The 15899-nt window shown below is 48.9% G+C and overlaps 1 protein-coding gene across 3 annotated transcripts in view; it reads right to left on the reverse strand.

The window, feature by feature from the left end:
- Positions 1-15629, reverse strand: part of VIRMA (vir like m6A methyltransferase associated) — a 71041-nt gene extending 55412 nt beyond the window's left edge. Inside the window, exons 1-3 of one of the 3 annotated variants that reach the window (XM_077270970.1) lie at positions 15501-15609; positions 1484-1599; positions 69-155 (exon numbers count right to left, since the gene is read on the reverse strand). In XM_077270970.1, the coding sequence (XP_077127085.1) occupies positions 69-155; positions 1484-1599; positions 15501-15563 (266 nt within the window). In that variant the 5' untranslated portion in view covers positions 15564-15609. Of the gene's footprint in view, positions 1-68; positions 156-1483; positions 1600-15500 lie in introns of those variants that run through there. The other 2 variants (XM_077270971.1, XM_077270972.1) reach the window with 2 other exon arrangements.
- Between the last annotated feature and the right edge of the window lie 270 nt (positions 15630-15899).

Genomic DNA, 15899 nt, shown 5'->3' on the forward strand with positions numbered 1-15899 from the left:
TGTGCGCACGCAGCCCAAGGCAGATCTGTCGATTGTTTCTGGATTAATCAGAAGATGCTCATACAAACCTCCCGAGTCTGTCAAACACAGTTGCACTTTGCTTATTGACATTGTTGAAAAACAGGTCCAGATGAAATGTGTGCGGTGAGGTCTCCCTGCAAGAATAAAAATGCCTATGTTATAGGGGGGTCCGCCGGCACGAAATGACTGTTTAACCACTTAAATACTGCTGTGACGCGATCCGGGCGTCACATCAACGCGGGGGGTAAACCATTTGCCATGAGGAGATCGAAGATCTCACTAATGCAATACTGGTTGCAAGTTCCAGACCACTTGGGGACTATAAAAAAAAAAAGTAATACAATGCTTTTAAAAACATTAGAAAAAACCCAAACTGCTGGAATCACCTGGCTTTTCCCAGTATTAAAAAAGTGCAATGAAAGGAAGTCTGAGTGATCACAATTAGTGACGAGCGAATGTGCTGAGATAAGGTGCTATCCGAGTAACTTGGGTGAGTATGAACAGTATGTTCAGGTCCCCGCGGCTGTTCCGACAATCGCAAACAGACATCCCTGCATGTATTGCAGCTGACGAACAGCCGCGGGGACCAAAACATTATTCGAGCACGCCCAAGTTACTCGCAGGGCTGTGGAGTCGGAGCCCATTTTGGTGGAGTTGGAGTCATGGAAATTGAGGAGTCGGAGGTTTGGCTTACCGACTCCACAGCCCAGGTTACTCAGATTAACACCTTATAAAAGCATGTTCACTCATCACTAATCAATATAAAATTGTCACGTTTAATAAACAGCATCTATTTTTTTAATCAACAAAGTATTTAAAAAAAAATAAAATAACCTAATAAGTTTAGTTCTGTCGGATGTGTACTTTCCAGTACAATCACGATATCAGCTCATTTTTACTGCACACTGAATGCCATAAAGACAAAGCCCAAAAACACAAGGCCAGGATTCCAGGGGGTGTCTATCTCACAATTTCCCCGTACTTAAAATTTTTCAGAGTTTCCAGTTTATTATATAGTAAAATGAACAGTGTCAATCAAAACTATAACCACAAAACCCATGTCCTTGTCTGTCTGCTGACGGAAAAATTAAAATAAAAGTGACAAAAAAAAAAAAGCAAAGGAAAAAAAATGAAACCAGACAGACAGAAGTGATTTATAAGGTGGCCCTTGTGGGTGCTATCCTGGTGTCTTTACTTCTAAGGCCACGTTCACATGTTCAGTATTTCTCATCAGTATTTGTAAGCCAAAACCAGGAGTGGGTGATAAATACAGAAGTGGTGCATATGTTTCTATTACACTTTTCCTCTGATTGTTCCACTCCTGGTTTTGGCTTATACATACCGATGTAAAATACTGACCACATACTGACTGTGAACGTGGCCTAATGGGACGAATAGTTATGCTGATTAGGATTTACAATGGTCCTTTTAGAAAATTCTCAACATTTTACCTATTACTCACCCATAAGCTCTGCTATCAGGCAGGTTATTGTGTGCTCTGACCCCTGGTGGGATAACCCGGACTTCATTGATGTACACAACACATGGAAATCGGACTACGTCTACATTATTTCTTTGCTGTAAACACAGGGTTAAAAGAGGATTAATAAACATGGTAATCTAAAATGGCGGCTGCGGAGTCCGCCAAAACAAGAACCCCTCTGTGCAGCTGTTTTCAGAGAGGATACGAGGGAGTCCTGGGCGGCAAAATACAAAAAGTGTATAGAAGGCAAATAAAAGCAACTAATCAATATTACATACAAGTATAACTGGGCTAGAGAGGAGCGAGTCGCTTAACGGGATCCTGGGCCAGCGGCGCACAAGTGTTCCCTAGCCAGCGAATGGGAGCCTCGCACACTGCCTTCTACCTGCCCAAATATTTTCTTCTAATCTGTAGGTCTGGGGAGATGTCATCATTGCAGCAAGACAACGAGCCATGACTACTAATTCATAGAGGCGACAGAGATTCTGGCAGGTACAGGGAAGTACACAGGGTTGTGGTTAGCAGCCACGCACCGCCTAAGGCTACTTTCACACTAGCGTCGGTACGGGCCCATCGCAGTGCGTCGGGACGATGTACCGACGCATGCTGTAAAATAAAAGCACAAACGGGGGCAGCGGATGCCCCATTCTAATGTCCGGGGAGGATGGGGCGGAGTTCCGGCCGCGCATGCGCGGTCGGAAATGGCGGACACGACGCACAAAAAAAGTTACATGTAACTTTTGTGCCGGCGGTCCGCCAAAACACAACGCATCCGTCGCACAACGGATGCGACGTGTGGCCATACGTCGCAATGCGTCGCTAATGTAAGTCTATAGGGAAAAAAACGCATCCTGAGGGCAACTTTGCAGGATGCCTTTTTTCTCCTAAAAGACGCATTGCGACGTATTCAAAACGACGCTAGTGTGAAAGTAGCCTAAGAAGGATCAAAATCCTGCAAAACGATCCGTTTATCTCTAAACCGCACTGAAAATCGCAGGTTTATGTCCCTTATGGGGATGAAAAAATACAGTGAAAAAATAAACAAAAATTGAATCACCCTACTTGACCCAAGATAAAAATAAACAGATTCCCTCATGCTGCGCGAGTACAAGTCCGATCTATGAAAACAAAGCAAACAAATTAAATAATCTAAATGCTCAAATTATCGTTTTTTCAGTCCCTGCACCCCCCTTTCCCCCCAAAAAATGCAGTAACGTGTGATCAAAAAGGAGATTTTTGTGTACTCACCGTAAAATCCTTTTCTCCGAGCCAATCATTGGGGGACACAGGACCATGGGTGTTATGCTGTTATGCTGCTGCCACTAGGAAGACACTAAGTAAACACAGAAAGAATAGCTCCTCCCCTGCAGTATACACCCTCCTGCTGGCTCTCAGTGAACCAGTTCGGTAAAGCAGTAGGAGCTTAATATTTAACAAGGATGAACTATGCCAAAACCAAATTAACTCAAAAAACCAAAGCCAACAGGCTAACAGGGTGGGTGCTGTGTCCCCCAATGATTGGCTCGGAGAAAAGGATTTTACGGTGAGTACACAAAAATCTCCTTTTCTCCTATGCCTCATTGGGGGACACAGGACCATGGGATGTCCTAAAGCAGTCCCTGGGTGGGAAACAATTAACTGCAATTGCTGCTTGTACTCACAAGTTACATATGCGGCACAGCCGCCTGCAAAATTCGTCTGCCGACGGTCGCATCTGCCGAGGCCTGAGAGCGAATATGGTAATGTTTTGTAAAGGTATGCAGGCTGGACCAAGTCGCAGCCTTACAAACTTGTGCTGCCGAAGCTTGGTACCGGATGGCCCAAGACGCGCCCACTGACCGAGTGGAGTGAGCCTTAATCCCTGCTGGGACAGGAATACCTCTGACTCGGTAGGACTCTTGAATAGCTGAATGGATCCATTTGGCTATTGTCGCCTTGGAAGCAGGAAATCCTTTCCTCAGTTCTTCTGGGAGCACGAATAGGGCATCTGACCTGCGGAAAGACTCTGTCCGCGAGATGCATCTCCTAAGAGCTCTCACTAAATCCAGTGTGTGAAGGGCCTTCTCGATGCGATGGACTGGTGCCGGACAGAGTGACGGTAAGACAATCTTCTCATTGATATGAAAAAGAGGATACAACTTTCGGTAGAAAAGACGGGGATGCCCTCAAAACCACCCTATCCTGATGAAAATTCAGGAACGGAACTTGAGAGGACAGAGCCGCCAACTGGGAGACTCGTCTAATAGAGGTGACCGCAACTAGAAAAGCAACTTTCCATGAAAGAAGAGACAGGGAAACCTCCTGTAGAGGTTCGAAAGGAGCCTGTTGCAAAACTCCGAGGACCAGATTAAGATCCCATGGTTCCAACGGCTTCCTATAGGGGGGCGCCCGATGGGAGACTCCCTGAATAAACGTCTTGACCTGTAATCTGTTGGCAATCCTGCGTTGGAAGAGAACAGACAGGGCTGAGATCTGCCCCTTGAGAGAACTAAGGGCGAAACCCAAGTCCAAACCCGTTTGTAAGAATCGAGAATGGAAGGGATGGAAAAATGTAGAGGAGAACGTCCTCGGTCGCTACACCATGAAAAGGAAGTCTTCCAAGTGCGATGATAGATACGCATAGACGTAGGCTTTCTAGCGCTGATCATGGTAGCTATGACTTCTGGAGAGAAACCTGCCTGGGTTAGGACCCAGGACTCAACGGCCATGCCGTCAAACACAGGGCCTCTGAGTTCTGGTGGTAAAAGGGGCCTTGAGATAGCAGATCTGCGTGATTCGGTAATTGCCAGGGAACGTCGGCAACTAGTTCCGCGTACCACGCCCGGTGCGGCCAATCTGGCACAATCAGGATTAACGGTACCCTCTCCGCTCTGATTTTCTTGATAACTCTCGGCAGGAGAGGAAACAGGGGAAATATGTACGGAAGCCGAAAATGATGCCACAGGAGTACAAGAGCGTCTGCCCCGATGGCTGCCAGATCGTGGGACCGAGCCATGAAGTCGAGAACCTTGGAATTCAGCCATGAGGCCATCAGATCCACATCCGAGGTTCCCCAACGACAGCAGATCTGGTGGAAGATCTCCGGATGGAGAGACCACTCACCAGAGTCGAGGCATTGCCGACTGAGGAAGTCTGCCTCCCAATTGTCCACTCCCGGGATGTGGACAGCAGAGATCATTGAGCGGTTTTCCTCAGCCCATCGGAGGATGTGGCCTACCTCTGTCATGGCCGCCCTGCTGCGGGTTCCCCCATGGCGGATGATGTATGCCACTGCAGTGGCGTTGTCGGACTGAATCCTGATTGGGCGACCTGCTAGAAAGGGATGGAACTGGAGAAGTGCCAGCCTGATCGCCCGGATTTCCAAGATGTTGATTGGAAGGCGTGATTCCTGGGGGGACCAGTGACCCTGAGCAGTGTGATGAAGGAACACCGCTCCCCAGCCTAGAAGACTGGCGTCTGTCGTCACAACCAGCCAGTGTACTGGAAGAAAAGACTTCCCTTGATTCGGGGAGGATTTCAATGTCCACCACCTGAGAGACTAACTGACTAGCTGGGGAAGGAGGAACCGACGGTCTAGGGAGAACGGGTTCCTGTCCCAAAAAGCAAGGAGGGCATGCTGTAGGGGACGGAGGTGTAGTTGGGCAAATGGAACCGCCTCCATAGCTGCTACCATCCTGCCGAGGACTCTCGTACTGAAGCGCAGAGAGTGAGAGCGAGGCTGAGAGAGTTTCTGAGCTTCCCGCTGTAAGACTGAGATCTTTTCCGGGGGAAGAAGAACCAACCCCCGGGACGAGTCAAGTATCATTCCTAGAAAGGAAATTCGCTGAGCCGGTACTGGTGAAGATTTTTTAAGTTTATCTTCCAACCCAGGCGAGAAAGGGTATCTATTGTGAGGGCCACGGCTTCCTTGCAGGAGTGGAAAGAGGGGCATTTGATGAGGATATCGTCTAAATAAGGGAGCGCCACCACTCCACGGGTGTGGAGTATGGCCACGGCAGCCGCCATGACCTTGGTGAATACCCTGGGAGCGGTGGTGAGGACGAAGGGCAGAGCAACGAATTGGAAGTGATCTTCCTGAACTGCGAAGCGAAGAAACCATTGGTGAGAAGGTAAAATAGGAATGTGGAGGTATGCGTCCTGGATGTCTATAGGCGCCAGGAACTCGCCTTTTTCCATGGAGGCGATGACAGAACGAAGAGATTCCATCCGGAACCGTCGCACCCTGACGAACTTGTCCAGCAGTTTTAGGTCCAGTATGGGCTATACTGTACCGTCCTTCTTTGGAACAATGAGGAGGTTTGAATAAAAACCTTGAAACCTTTCGCTTTGAGGGACCGGAATAATAACTCCGTCTTTTCTCAGAGAGCTTATAGCTTTGAAGAACTCTGATGCCTTTGCCCTGGGAGGAGAAGACAGGAAAAAACGGTTTGGAGGACGAGATAAGAGATCTATCTTGTATCCGGAGGACACCAGACCGCGGACCCACTCGTCGTGAACCACCGAGAGCCACGCGGCACTGAAGGAAAGCAGGCGGCCGCCTACTTTGAGGGTGTCCCCCGGATACCGCAGGGAGTCATTGTGTGGAAGGTCTGCCCGTTCTGGCGCCTCTGGATCCCGGCTGCCTTGGCCTGCCTCTCCATGAAGGGGAAGGCTTAAAAGAGGCCTGTGAACCTCTGTCTCCGCGTTGTGCCCAGCCGGAACCGGCAGATGTGGAAGTAGAGGACCAGTTTGAGTTGGAACGAAAAAATTGGGACCGAGCCTGTGGTTGCGGGTTCCAAAAGGGCCGAGAGGGTCTCTGTTGTGGAAAAAATTTACTCTTCCCTCCAGTGGCGTCAGAAATTAACTGGTCGAGCTTTTCGCCAAAAAGGCGACCGCTCTGATATGGGAGAGAAGTCAATGACTTTTTAGAAGTAGAATCCGCACGCCAGTCCCTGAGCCATAAGGACCTCTAGATGGTGATGGCATTGGCTGCTGCTTGAGAAACGCAGTCAGCGGCATCCAGGGACGCGGTCACTACAAAATCTCCAGCTCTGGCTATCTGAGTAGCGAGGTCTGCTATCTCGGGGGGAAGATTGGTATCCAGTACTGCTGAAGACAAGATCTCAGCCCAGTGGGTCATAGCCTTAGCCACCCACGTAGCGGCAAAAGATGGAAAGAGTGTGGCCACTGAGGCTTCAAAAGCTGAACGCGCCATATTGTCGATCTGACGATCGGTTGGAATTTTAATAGAGGCGCCCTCCGAGGAGGATAAAACAGATTTCGTAGCCAGGCACGATTCAGGAGGATCTACTGGGGAAGATTGTGACCAATCTTTTCTTAGATCCTGGGCAAAGGGATATTTGGACTCCATGGGCTTCTGCCCTGTGAATCGTTTATCTGGACGGATCCTGTAAGATTCAACAATTTGCTTAAACTCGGGATGAGTGGCAAACACTCTGTGAGCTCATTTGGTCCTCTTAAAGGACACGGCATGATCCGTTTTAGATAAGGCTTCCTCCTCAAAGTCTCAAAGCCTTATTCACTGACTCAATTAGAGAGTCGAGAGTCTCCTGATCATGATGAAATTCCTGATCTAGGGACGTGTCAGTTTCGACCTCTGAAACAGGTTCTCTACTAGCCCCAATGGAAGGGGAGCGAGAAATGGAGCTCTCAGAACCCGAAAACCGGTGATGGTCTGGGGATATGGCATGAGTCCTTTTCCTGGAAGAGTGAGAACTCCTTGGCAAGGTACGACCCCTGGAGTACGAGGGGTTCTGACCATCGGAAGCGTCGTCCGTATTAGTGCCCTGGTTAGAGGAAGGGTCTCGGAACAAGTCTAACACTTTTGCCAGGGATGCCATAGACCAGGAAAGGGAGGTAGCCCACTCAGGGGGACTAGGCTCACTGGGTTCAGTATCAGCAACAGGTGGTCCCTGAGCAGTCACCGGTTCACAAGCTGTGCATAATGCAGTATTGTGACCCCGGGGTAATGATACCTTACAAGAGGTACATGCAGCGAAAAATACAGTGTGGGTTTTCCCAGACTTTTTGTGAGGCTTTGGTTGAGATATAGTAAAGCCTGGAGGAAAGCGCTTACTAGCAGGGGAAGGGTTAAGCTATGTGTCTGCAGCTTACCCAGGTCCTGTGTCTTGAGTCCCCAGGGAGGTCCGCAGTGTAGGCAGAGAAAAAACGCTAGTCCTGAGGGCTGTGATAGGAAACGCTGGAGCAGTGCTGCAGCATCAGGGCTGTGGGTGTCCCAAGATGGCCGCCGAGACCAGGAAGTAGGAGCTCATCACAGGGAACGAGAATCGCCAGGAAAAGTGAGTGGGGCTAACTGCCGGTGGGCGTGGCCAAAACTCCGGCCTGTATTGAGGGAAAAAAAATGGGTATTATACCTACCGATAATTCGGTTTCCAGGAGTCCATCATGACAGCACTCTGGAGGACGTCCTCCTCTTCCTTGCAGGGACAGGAAACAACACGAGAGGTAAAAGGTCCCACTCCGCCCCCTTCCTTAAGTGTTTTGACAAGTACCACATCATGGATAGATACCATTTGAATTTTATTAACCAAATCATATTTACAGCATATGACATAGTATACATAGGGAGGAAGTAACGGTGCTGTCAGGATGGACTCCTGGAAACCGAATTATCGGTAGGTATAATACCCATTTTCCAGGACGTCCCCCTGACAGCACTCTGGAGAATACCAAAGAAAACTCCTTTAGGGTGGGACAACTGCCTGGAGAACCTTTCTCCCAAATGACATTTGCTGGGTTGCTAACACGTCTAGTTTATAGTGTTTACAGAATGTGTTTACGCTGGCCCAGGTTGCGGCTTTACAGATCTGTTCTAATGATGCCCCTGCCCGTTCAGCCCATGATGCTGAAATGGCCCGAGTAGAATGGGCTTTAATTCCTACAGGACAATCTACCCCTTCTGATGCATAGGCTTTTGCGATTACTGTAGTGATCCATCTAGCTAGAGAGGTTTTGGATGCTTTTTTACCCCTATTTTTACCTCCAAAAAGGATAAATAGATTGGGATCTTTTCTCCAGGTACTAGTGGCTTCTAGATAGTCTAGCACTGCACTGCTTGTCTGACATCAAGAGAATGTAAAGATTGTTCCTTTGTATTAGAGGGTTTATTGCAAAAGGAGGGTAGAATTATTTCCTGATTCCTGTTTTGTACTGAAGCTACTTTGGGAATAAATGATGGATCTAGTTTTAAGATTATATGATCCTCATGAATCTGGAGGTACGGATCCTTAATTGACAGGGCTTGTATCTCCCCCACTCTTTTGGCCGTTGTAATCGCTACCAAAAAGGCTGTTTTCAAAGTTCGTACTGCAATGGGCATGTCATCCTTAAGGGTATAAGGATCTTTACATAGGGCTCTGAGCACTAGATTTAAATCCCAAGTGGGAGTTAATTGTCTAAACGTGGGACGTAATCTCTGGATGGCTTTTATGAATCTAATTATCCATGGGTGAGAGGCCAACGGATAATCCAAGAATGTGCTAAGAGCTGAAATCTGCACCTTAAGGGTACTAGGTCTCAGCCCCATATTGAATCCGGATTGGAGAAAATCCAGAACTCTGGGAACATCCGGGTTCTCCGACATCACGGCCGACCTGCCACCTTCCATACAGAATTTTTTCCAAATTTTGCAGTAAATAGCTGAAGTTACTGGCTTACGACTAGCCTGAATTGTTGAAATGACTTCATCAGATAGCCCCCGCGCTTTCAAGATGTCCCTCTCAGGATCCACGCTGAAAGGTGTAATCGTTCCGGGTTTTGATGTAACACGGGCCCTTGATAAATGATGTCCTTCCATAGGGGAAGTCTGATCGGATTCTCTGTTGTCATGGCTCCTAGCAACGGAAACCAGCTCCTTTTTGGCCAGAATGGTACAACCATCAGAACTGTTGCTTGGTCTTCCTGAATTTTTCTGAGTACCCTCGGAATGAGTGCTATTGGAGGAAATGCATAAGAAAGTGGTTCGACCCATGTTTGGCTCAAGGCGTCGACTGCTTCCGGCATGTCCGTACGGTTGAGTGAATAGAATCTGGCCACCTTCGAATTTTTTCTTGTAGCAAATAGATCTATCTTGCGAGTCCCCCAATGGTGACATATTCGGTGTAAGATTTCTTGATTTAGCTCCCATTCTGTCGGACAGACTTCTTTTCTGCTCAAATAATCGGCCAGAACGTTCTGAGATCCCTCTAAGTGGACTGCTGTGATTGACAGGACTGTGTTCTCTGCCCAAAAAAAATATTCTTCGTGCCAACTCCTGAAGTGGTTTGTGTCTGGGACCTCCTTGATGTCTTATGAAGGATACCGCTGTCATGTTGTCTGTTAGGATCTTCACATGTTTGTTCTTCAAGCGAGAGTGATTCCTTCTTAGAGCTTCCCAGACAGCGTAAAGCTCTCTGTAGTTTGAAGATTTTTGACTGATATCTTCTGGCCACCTGCCTTGGATGAATGATCCTTCTAGATGGGCTCCCCAACCCCACTGACTGGCGTCTGTAGTGATCACCACACAAGGAGTCAAGGTCCATGGAACACCCACTCTTAGGTTGCTGTATTGTGTCCACCACTGCAATGACTTTTTTACTGTCTTTGATAAATGGATTATTCTGTCCAGTGACGACTGACGCCGATCCCATGTCGAGAGAACCTGATCCTGTAATCTTCTTGAGTGAGCTTGTGCCCATCTTACGCAAGTGATACAGGCCGTCATCTTCCCTAAGATCTTCATGGCCGATCTTATAGTAATCCGATGTTTTAGGAATTCTATGATCAACGTTCTCATTGACTCCTGCTTTTCTCTTGGCAGAAAGGATTGTCTTGAGGTGGCATCTAGAAGAACTCCCAGAAATACCTTCCGAGATTCGGGCTTTATGTGTGATTTCTTTCGATTTACGACCCAACCTAGGTGTTCCAATACTGAAATGGCTCGATCCCTGTGTAGGAGTAAGACGTTTTTTGTTCTGGCTACCATTAGAAAATCGTCCAAATAAGGAATTATTGTAATTCCTTCGTTTCTTAAGTATGCCACTACCTCCGCTACCAGTTTTGTAAATATCCTTGGTGCTGAGGCAAGGCCGAACGGGAGACACTGAAATTGGAGGTGGCAGGTTTGGTCCGGAATTTTTACAGAAAACCTCAGAAGCTCCTGAGATGTTGCATGGATTGGAACCTGATAATACGCACTTCTTAGATCGAGCGTACACATTACCGCATCTTTGTCTATGAGGTGAATAGTTGTTTTTATTGATTCCATTCTGAATCTTTTGTATTTGACAGACGTTTAAAGGTTTTAGGTTTATTATTGTGCGTGTTTCTCCTGATGGCTTTGGGATTGAAAATGGTGAAGAGTAGTGACCCCTGGCTATTTCTGTTGTGGGAACCCGCACTATAACCTGAGAACTGAACAACTTCTGAAGGTCTGTGAACATTGGTGAATTTTCCGCCACACTTGTAGGTGGGATACACCTCTGTGGTGCTGGGGATATGAGTTCTATCTTGTAACGTTCTGAAATTATATTGAGGACATACGCATTTTTTGTGATTTTCCTCCAGTTGTTCAGAAAAAGACTGAGTCTGCCCCCTATACCTATGGCGTCATTGTCTCCTAGATCTAGGGCTTGACCCAAAAAGGGAATTTCTTCCCCTTCTGTTCTGAGAATAGGCTCCTCTATAAGCACCTCTGCTGGATCTCCACTGTTCTTCTATAGTCAGGCTGTTTGCCTCTATAGGAACTTCGAGGTGGGGGTCTTTTCCAAAATGGCTGAAATTTTCTCGGTTTTTCCTTGGGAAACCCTTTTTTATTGTCTGATGCGGATTCTAGAATGTCGTCTAATGCCTGTCCAAATACTTTGGATCCTGAAAAGGGAATGGCACATAAGGCTACGTTCACATTTGCGGTCGGCGCCGCAGCATCGCCGCATGCGCCCCTATATTTAACATGGGGGCGCATGGACATGCGTCGCACTTGCGTTTTGCGCCGCATGCGTCCCTGCGGCGCCCGCGTCCGGGAGCAGAGGACGCAGCAAGTTGCATTTTTGCTGCGTCCAAAATCAATGAAAAAAAGGACGCATGTGGCGCAAAACGCAGCGTTGTGCATGCGTTTTTGTTGGCGTTGTGCGTTGCGGCGCCGACGCTGCGGCGCACAACGCAAATGTGAACGTAGCCTAACTTATTTTTAGATGCATTATCTCCTGACCAAGATTTAAGCCATATAGCCCTACGAGTCGCATTGGATAATGAACTATTTCTGGCTGCAAATCTCACTGATTCTGCTGACGTATCAGCCATAAAGGCTGTGGCAGACTTTATGATGGGTAAGGAGGAAATTATATCAGCCTGCGGGGTTTTATTCACCAAATGTTCCTCTAACTGCCCCATCCACAAATACATGGACCTGGCTACTGACGTGGCTGCTATGTTAGCCTTTATCAGAGCTGCCGACGTTTCCCAAGAACGACGCAACAGAATATCTGCTTTGCGGTCCATAGCGTCTCTGAGCCTAGATGAGTCCTCAAATGGAATAGCCGTTTTTTTAGTAACCTTGGCTATAGGTACGTCAACTTTCGGTATTTCTTCCCATGTCTTGATATCTTCAGGATCAAATGGCAGATGACTCTTAAATTCCCGGGACACTACCAGTCTACGTTCTGCATCCTTCCATTCTTGCAATATCATCTGTCTGAGATGATCGCTTACAGGGAATACCGTCTGTCTTTGCGATGTAAGCCCTCCAAACATCAAATCCTGTGTGGACTTTGGCCACTGTGTGGAACGCTGGACGCTTATTCCCATATCCGGCGCTTTTTTATGGGTGTCTCTAGGTTCCACACTGTGGAACGCATACCCGGCCGACGAATCTGCCGGAAATGACGCCGCTGACGTCACCGGAAGTGACGTTACATCACTTACTTTCGCGTTCCCCGCAGTGGAACACACGCTGAAGCCGGGAGGTTCTGCCGCCCCTGCATGCTCGTATGAGAGCATGCGGACCTCTGCACCTCTTCTCCTTCCTGGCGCCGGCGCCTCTTGTCCATCCTGGCGCCTGAGCCGAGAGCCCCCCCCTGGGAGGAAGCGGCTCACCCAGGAGCCCGTCCGCTCAACTGGTCTCTGGGCACAGGGACTCCCACCCGGGAAGTATCTGCCCTGGGCTATCGACGAGGGGGAAGGATATTGGACCAGCCGCACGATCCCCCTGAGCCCTCCGGTCCGGTAAGCTTGATCTGTCGTGTGTCCCTCCATGCAGGGACAGGAAAAACACTAAAGGAAGGGGGCGGAGTGGGACCTTTTAACCTCTCGTATTGTTTCCTGTCCCTGAAAGGAGGAGGAGGACGTCCTCCAGAGTGCTGTCAGTGGGACGTCCTGGAAAAATTTTTTTCTTCGTTCTTTCTTCTGCGGTTGCCTGCAGCGCCGCGACCGCTATTAGCGCCATCATTAACTGCACTCCTTCATGGGGTTGCCGCACTACGGACCACCCACGGACACAGGCTTAAGGTGCGGACCTCCCATACCTCGGGGACCAGGAGCCCCAGCCCCCGCAGTGTACTCACGGTAGATGCGGTGGGCCGGTGCTCAATCCACCGCCGCCATAGTTAGGGAGGGGGTGGAGAGCTTCTGCCGCCATGCGTCATCCGCTATATCAGTGGTGATGCAGAGGGGGGCTGCACGGACGCCATATATATCATGTCCGGCTATGCACCTGGCTCCAGGAGAGGTAGATGGAGGGCTACTCTATGTGATCACCTGCTATGGAGGAGGGAGGGGGGGGAAGATCGGAACGCGAAGGAACCGTCGCCCATAATATGAGCTCAGGGCTGGCATCCAACGTTGCAGGAAAGGATACGGGAGGGACGCTCCACGTACTTGCCTGTTGATGGTTCGGGGGAGATCGGAGCCTAGAAAGGATCCGTCACCCCCATTCGCTCCGTTAAGGAAAAATAGAATAAAAAGTAAAAAGATAAAATAAAAACGGTGGGGTCTGAAAGCAGACCCAAGTGCCTCCCACAGACACTAAGCAAGAACTGGTTCACTGAGAGCCAGCAGGAGGGTGCACACTGCAGGGGAGGAGCTATTCTTTCTGTATTACTTAGTGTCCTCCTAGTGGCAGCAGCATAACACCCATGGTCCTGTGTCCCCCAATGAGGCGTAGGAGAAATAGGGTACGTATCCTAAAAAGTTACCAATAAAAACTACAGTTCACCATTAAAAAAAGCTCCACTGGAAGAAGAAAAAACAAAAAAAGTTACAGGTCTTGGACAATAGCAACACAAACCAGGCCAATAAAAAAATTATATATACAAAGTTACTTTGGTGTCGCCATAATATACCGCCCTGGAGAATCCCACACAATGAACACAAAAAAATACAAAACCCAAATCAAGCTAACAGCATTAGGAATAACCCTGAGCACGTCACTGGAAGCGTGACACCCGGGAGAAAATAAACCGCTCTCCTCCCGGTAGCCGCCGGCTTTCAGACATACAGACATGGCAGCGCCACTGGACGCAGCAACTGGAAGCACGTCCCGGCTATGACTGACAGTCGCCAGTGCTGTGAACGGTAACTGTGGCAGCGCCTGTATGACTGACAGCCGGCTCTGCAGTGCATCAGTGTACAGCCAGCCGTGAGTGTATGACTGACAGCCGGCTCTACAGTGCATCAGTATACAGCCAGCCGGCTCTGCAGTGCATTAGTATACAGCCAGCATTGTATGACTGACAGCCGGCTCTGCAGTGCATCAGTAGACAGCCAGCCGTCAGTGTATGACTGACAGCCGGCTCTGCAGTGCATTAGTACACAGCCGGCTCTGCAGTGCATCAGTGTACAGCTAGCCGGCTCTGCAGTGCATTAGTATACAGCCAGCAGTGTATGACTGACAGCCGGCTCTGCAGTGCATCAATACACAGCCATCAGTGTATGACTGACAGCCGGCTCTGCAGTGCATCAATACACAGCCATCAGTGTATGACTGACAGCCGGCTCTGCAGTGCATCAGTATACAGCCAGCAGTGTATGACTGACAGCCGGCTCTGCAGTGCATCAGTATACAGCCAGCAGTGTATGACTGACAGCCGGCTCTGCAGTGCATCAGTATACAGCCAGCAGTGTATGACTGACAGCCGGCTCTGCAGTGCATCAGTATACAGCCAGCAGTGTATGACTGACAGCCGGCTCTGCAGTGCATCAGTATACAGCCAGCAGTGTATGACTGACAGCCGGCTCTGCAGTGCATCAGTATACAGCCAGCAGTGTATGACTGACAGCCGGCTCTGCAGTGCATCAGTATACAGCCAGCAGTGTATGACTGACAGCCGGCTCTGCAGTGCATCAGTATACAGCCAGCAGTGTATGACTGACAGCCGGCTCTGCAGTGCATCAGTATACAGCCAGCCGTCAGTGTCGGGGTGTGCCGTGCACGGTGACTACGGCAGCACCTGTATAACCGATAGCTGGCAGCTACCGGGAGGAAAAACCTTTATCTTCTCCCGGGTGCCGCACTTTCAGTACAGTGCCTTGGCCCCAACCACATGCTATTAACCCCGGACCTGCCGGGTTCCCTATAGATGATTGCATTCACTGACAGCGACTCAGCAAGGAACACATAAAATCTGAATTATATATAGACACAATTCATCTGTAAAGAAACCCATCTATAGCAGAAAACTCAACACACAGACGTGTGCGAACCACAAGTGTCAGCAAGCCCTAGCAATGCATTATGGTACTTTTAGTCCCCAACTATCTGCAGTTTCCAGGTCATTACACACAACTCTGCAGAAACAGCCACATGACAGAGATGCAGACGGTGAACAAGTCCCGGCAGAGAAGCGCAGACACCGGCCCTGGAAGTAACCGCCTCCCAGAGCCCAGTACTAGGCCTCATGCGGCCTCCGGCAGCACCAGCCCTGATATAGCCACCGCGACCTCCCTGGACGAGCCCCACAGTAACGCACTGGTGCCACATCACTAACATGGCGGCTTTTCTCACCTCCGTGCTCTGGTGCTTGAAAGTATCTAAAAACAAGAGCTCCATTGCGGACTCACCCGCCATGTTTAGTGTGGGCGGGGAAGTGAGGAGGCGGGACTTCCGCTCGGTCATCAGCACATCCGATTGAGCGACGATCTAAGCAGCCAATGAGGTTGTAGAGAGTGTCTGACCCCGCCTATCACAGAAGTGTCGCCGGGACAGGCAGTCGCCATGATGTAGGTTGGTTACATGAGGACTGCACTGCGCTCCGCGTCATATTACATTGTGGTTCCTCCAATTCCAGACTGAAATTTCTGTAATTTATCATTTATAACAATAAACACGGACATTATTATTATTATTACTATTATTATTATTATGACTGTATTAGCACGGTCTACTGGATCTCTCACCTTTTCC

The sequence above is a fragment of the Ranitomeya variabilis genome, chromosome 6 (genome assembly GCF_051348905.1).
Source record: "Ranitomeya variabilis isolate aRanVar5 chromosome 6, aRanVar5.hap1, whole genome shotgun sequence".
NCBI classification, from domain to species: Eukaryota; Metazoa; Chordata; class Amphibia; order Anura; family Dendrobatidae; genus Ranitomeya; species Ranitomeya variabilis.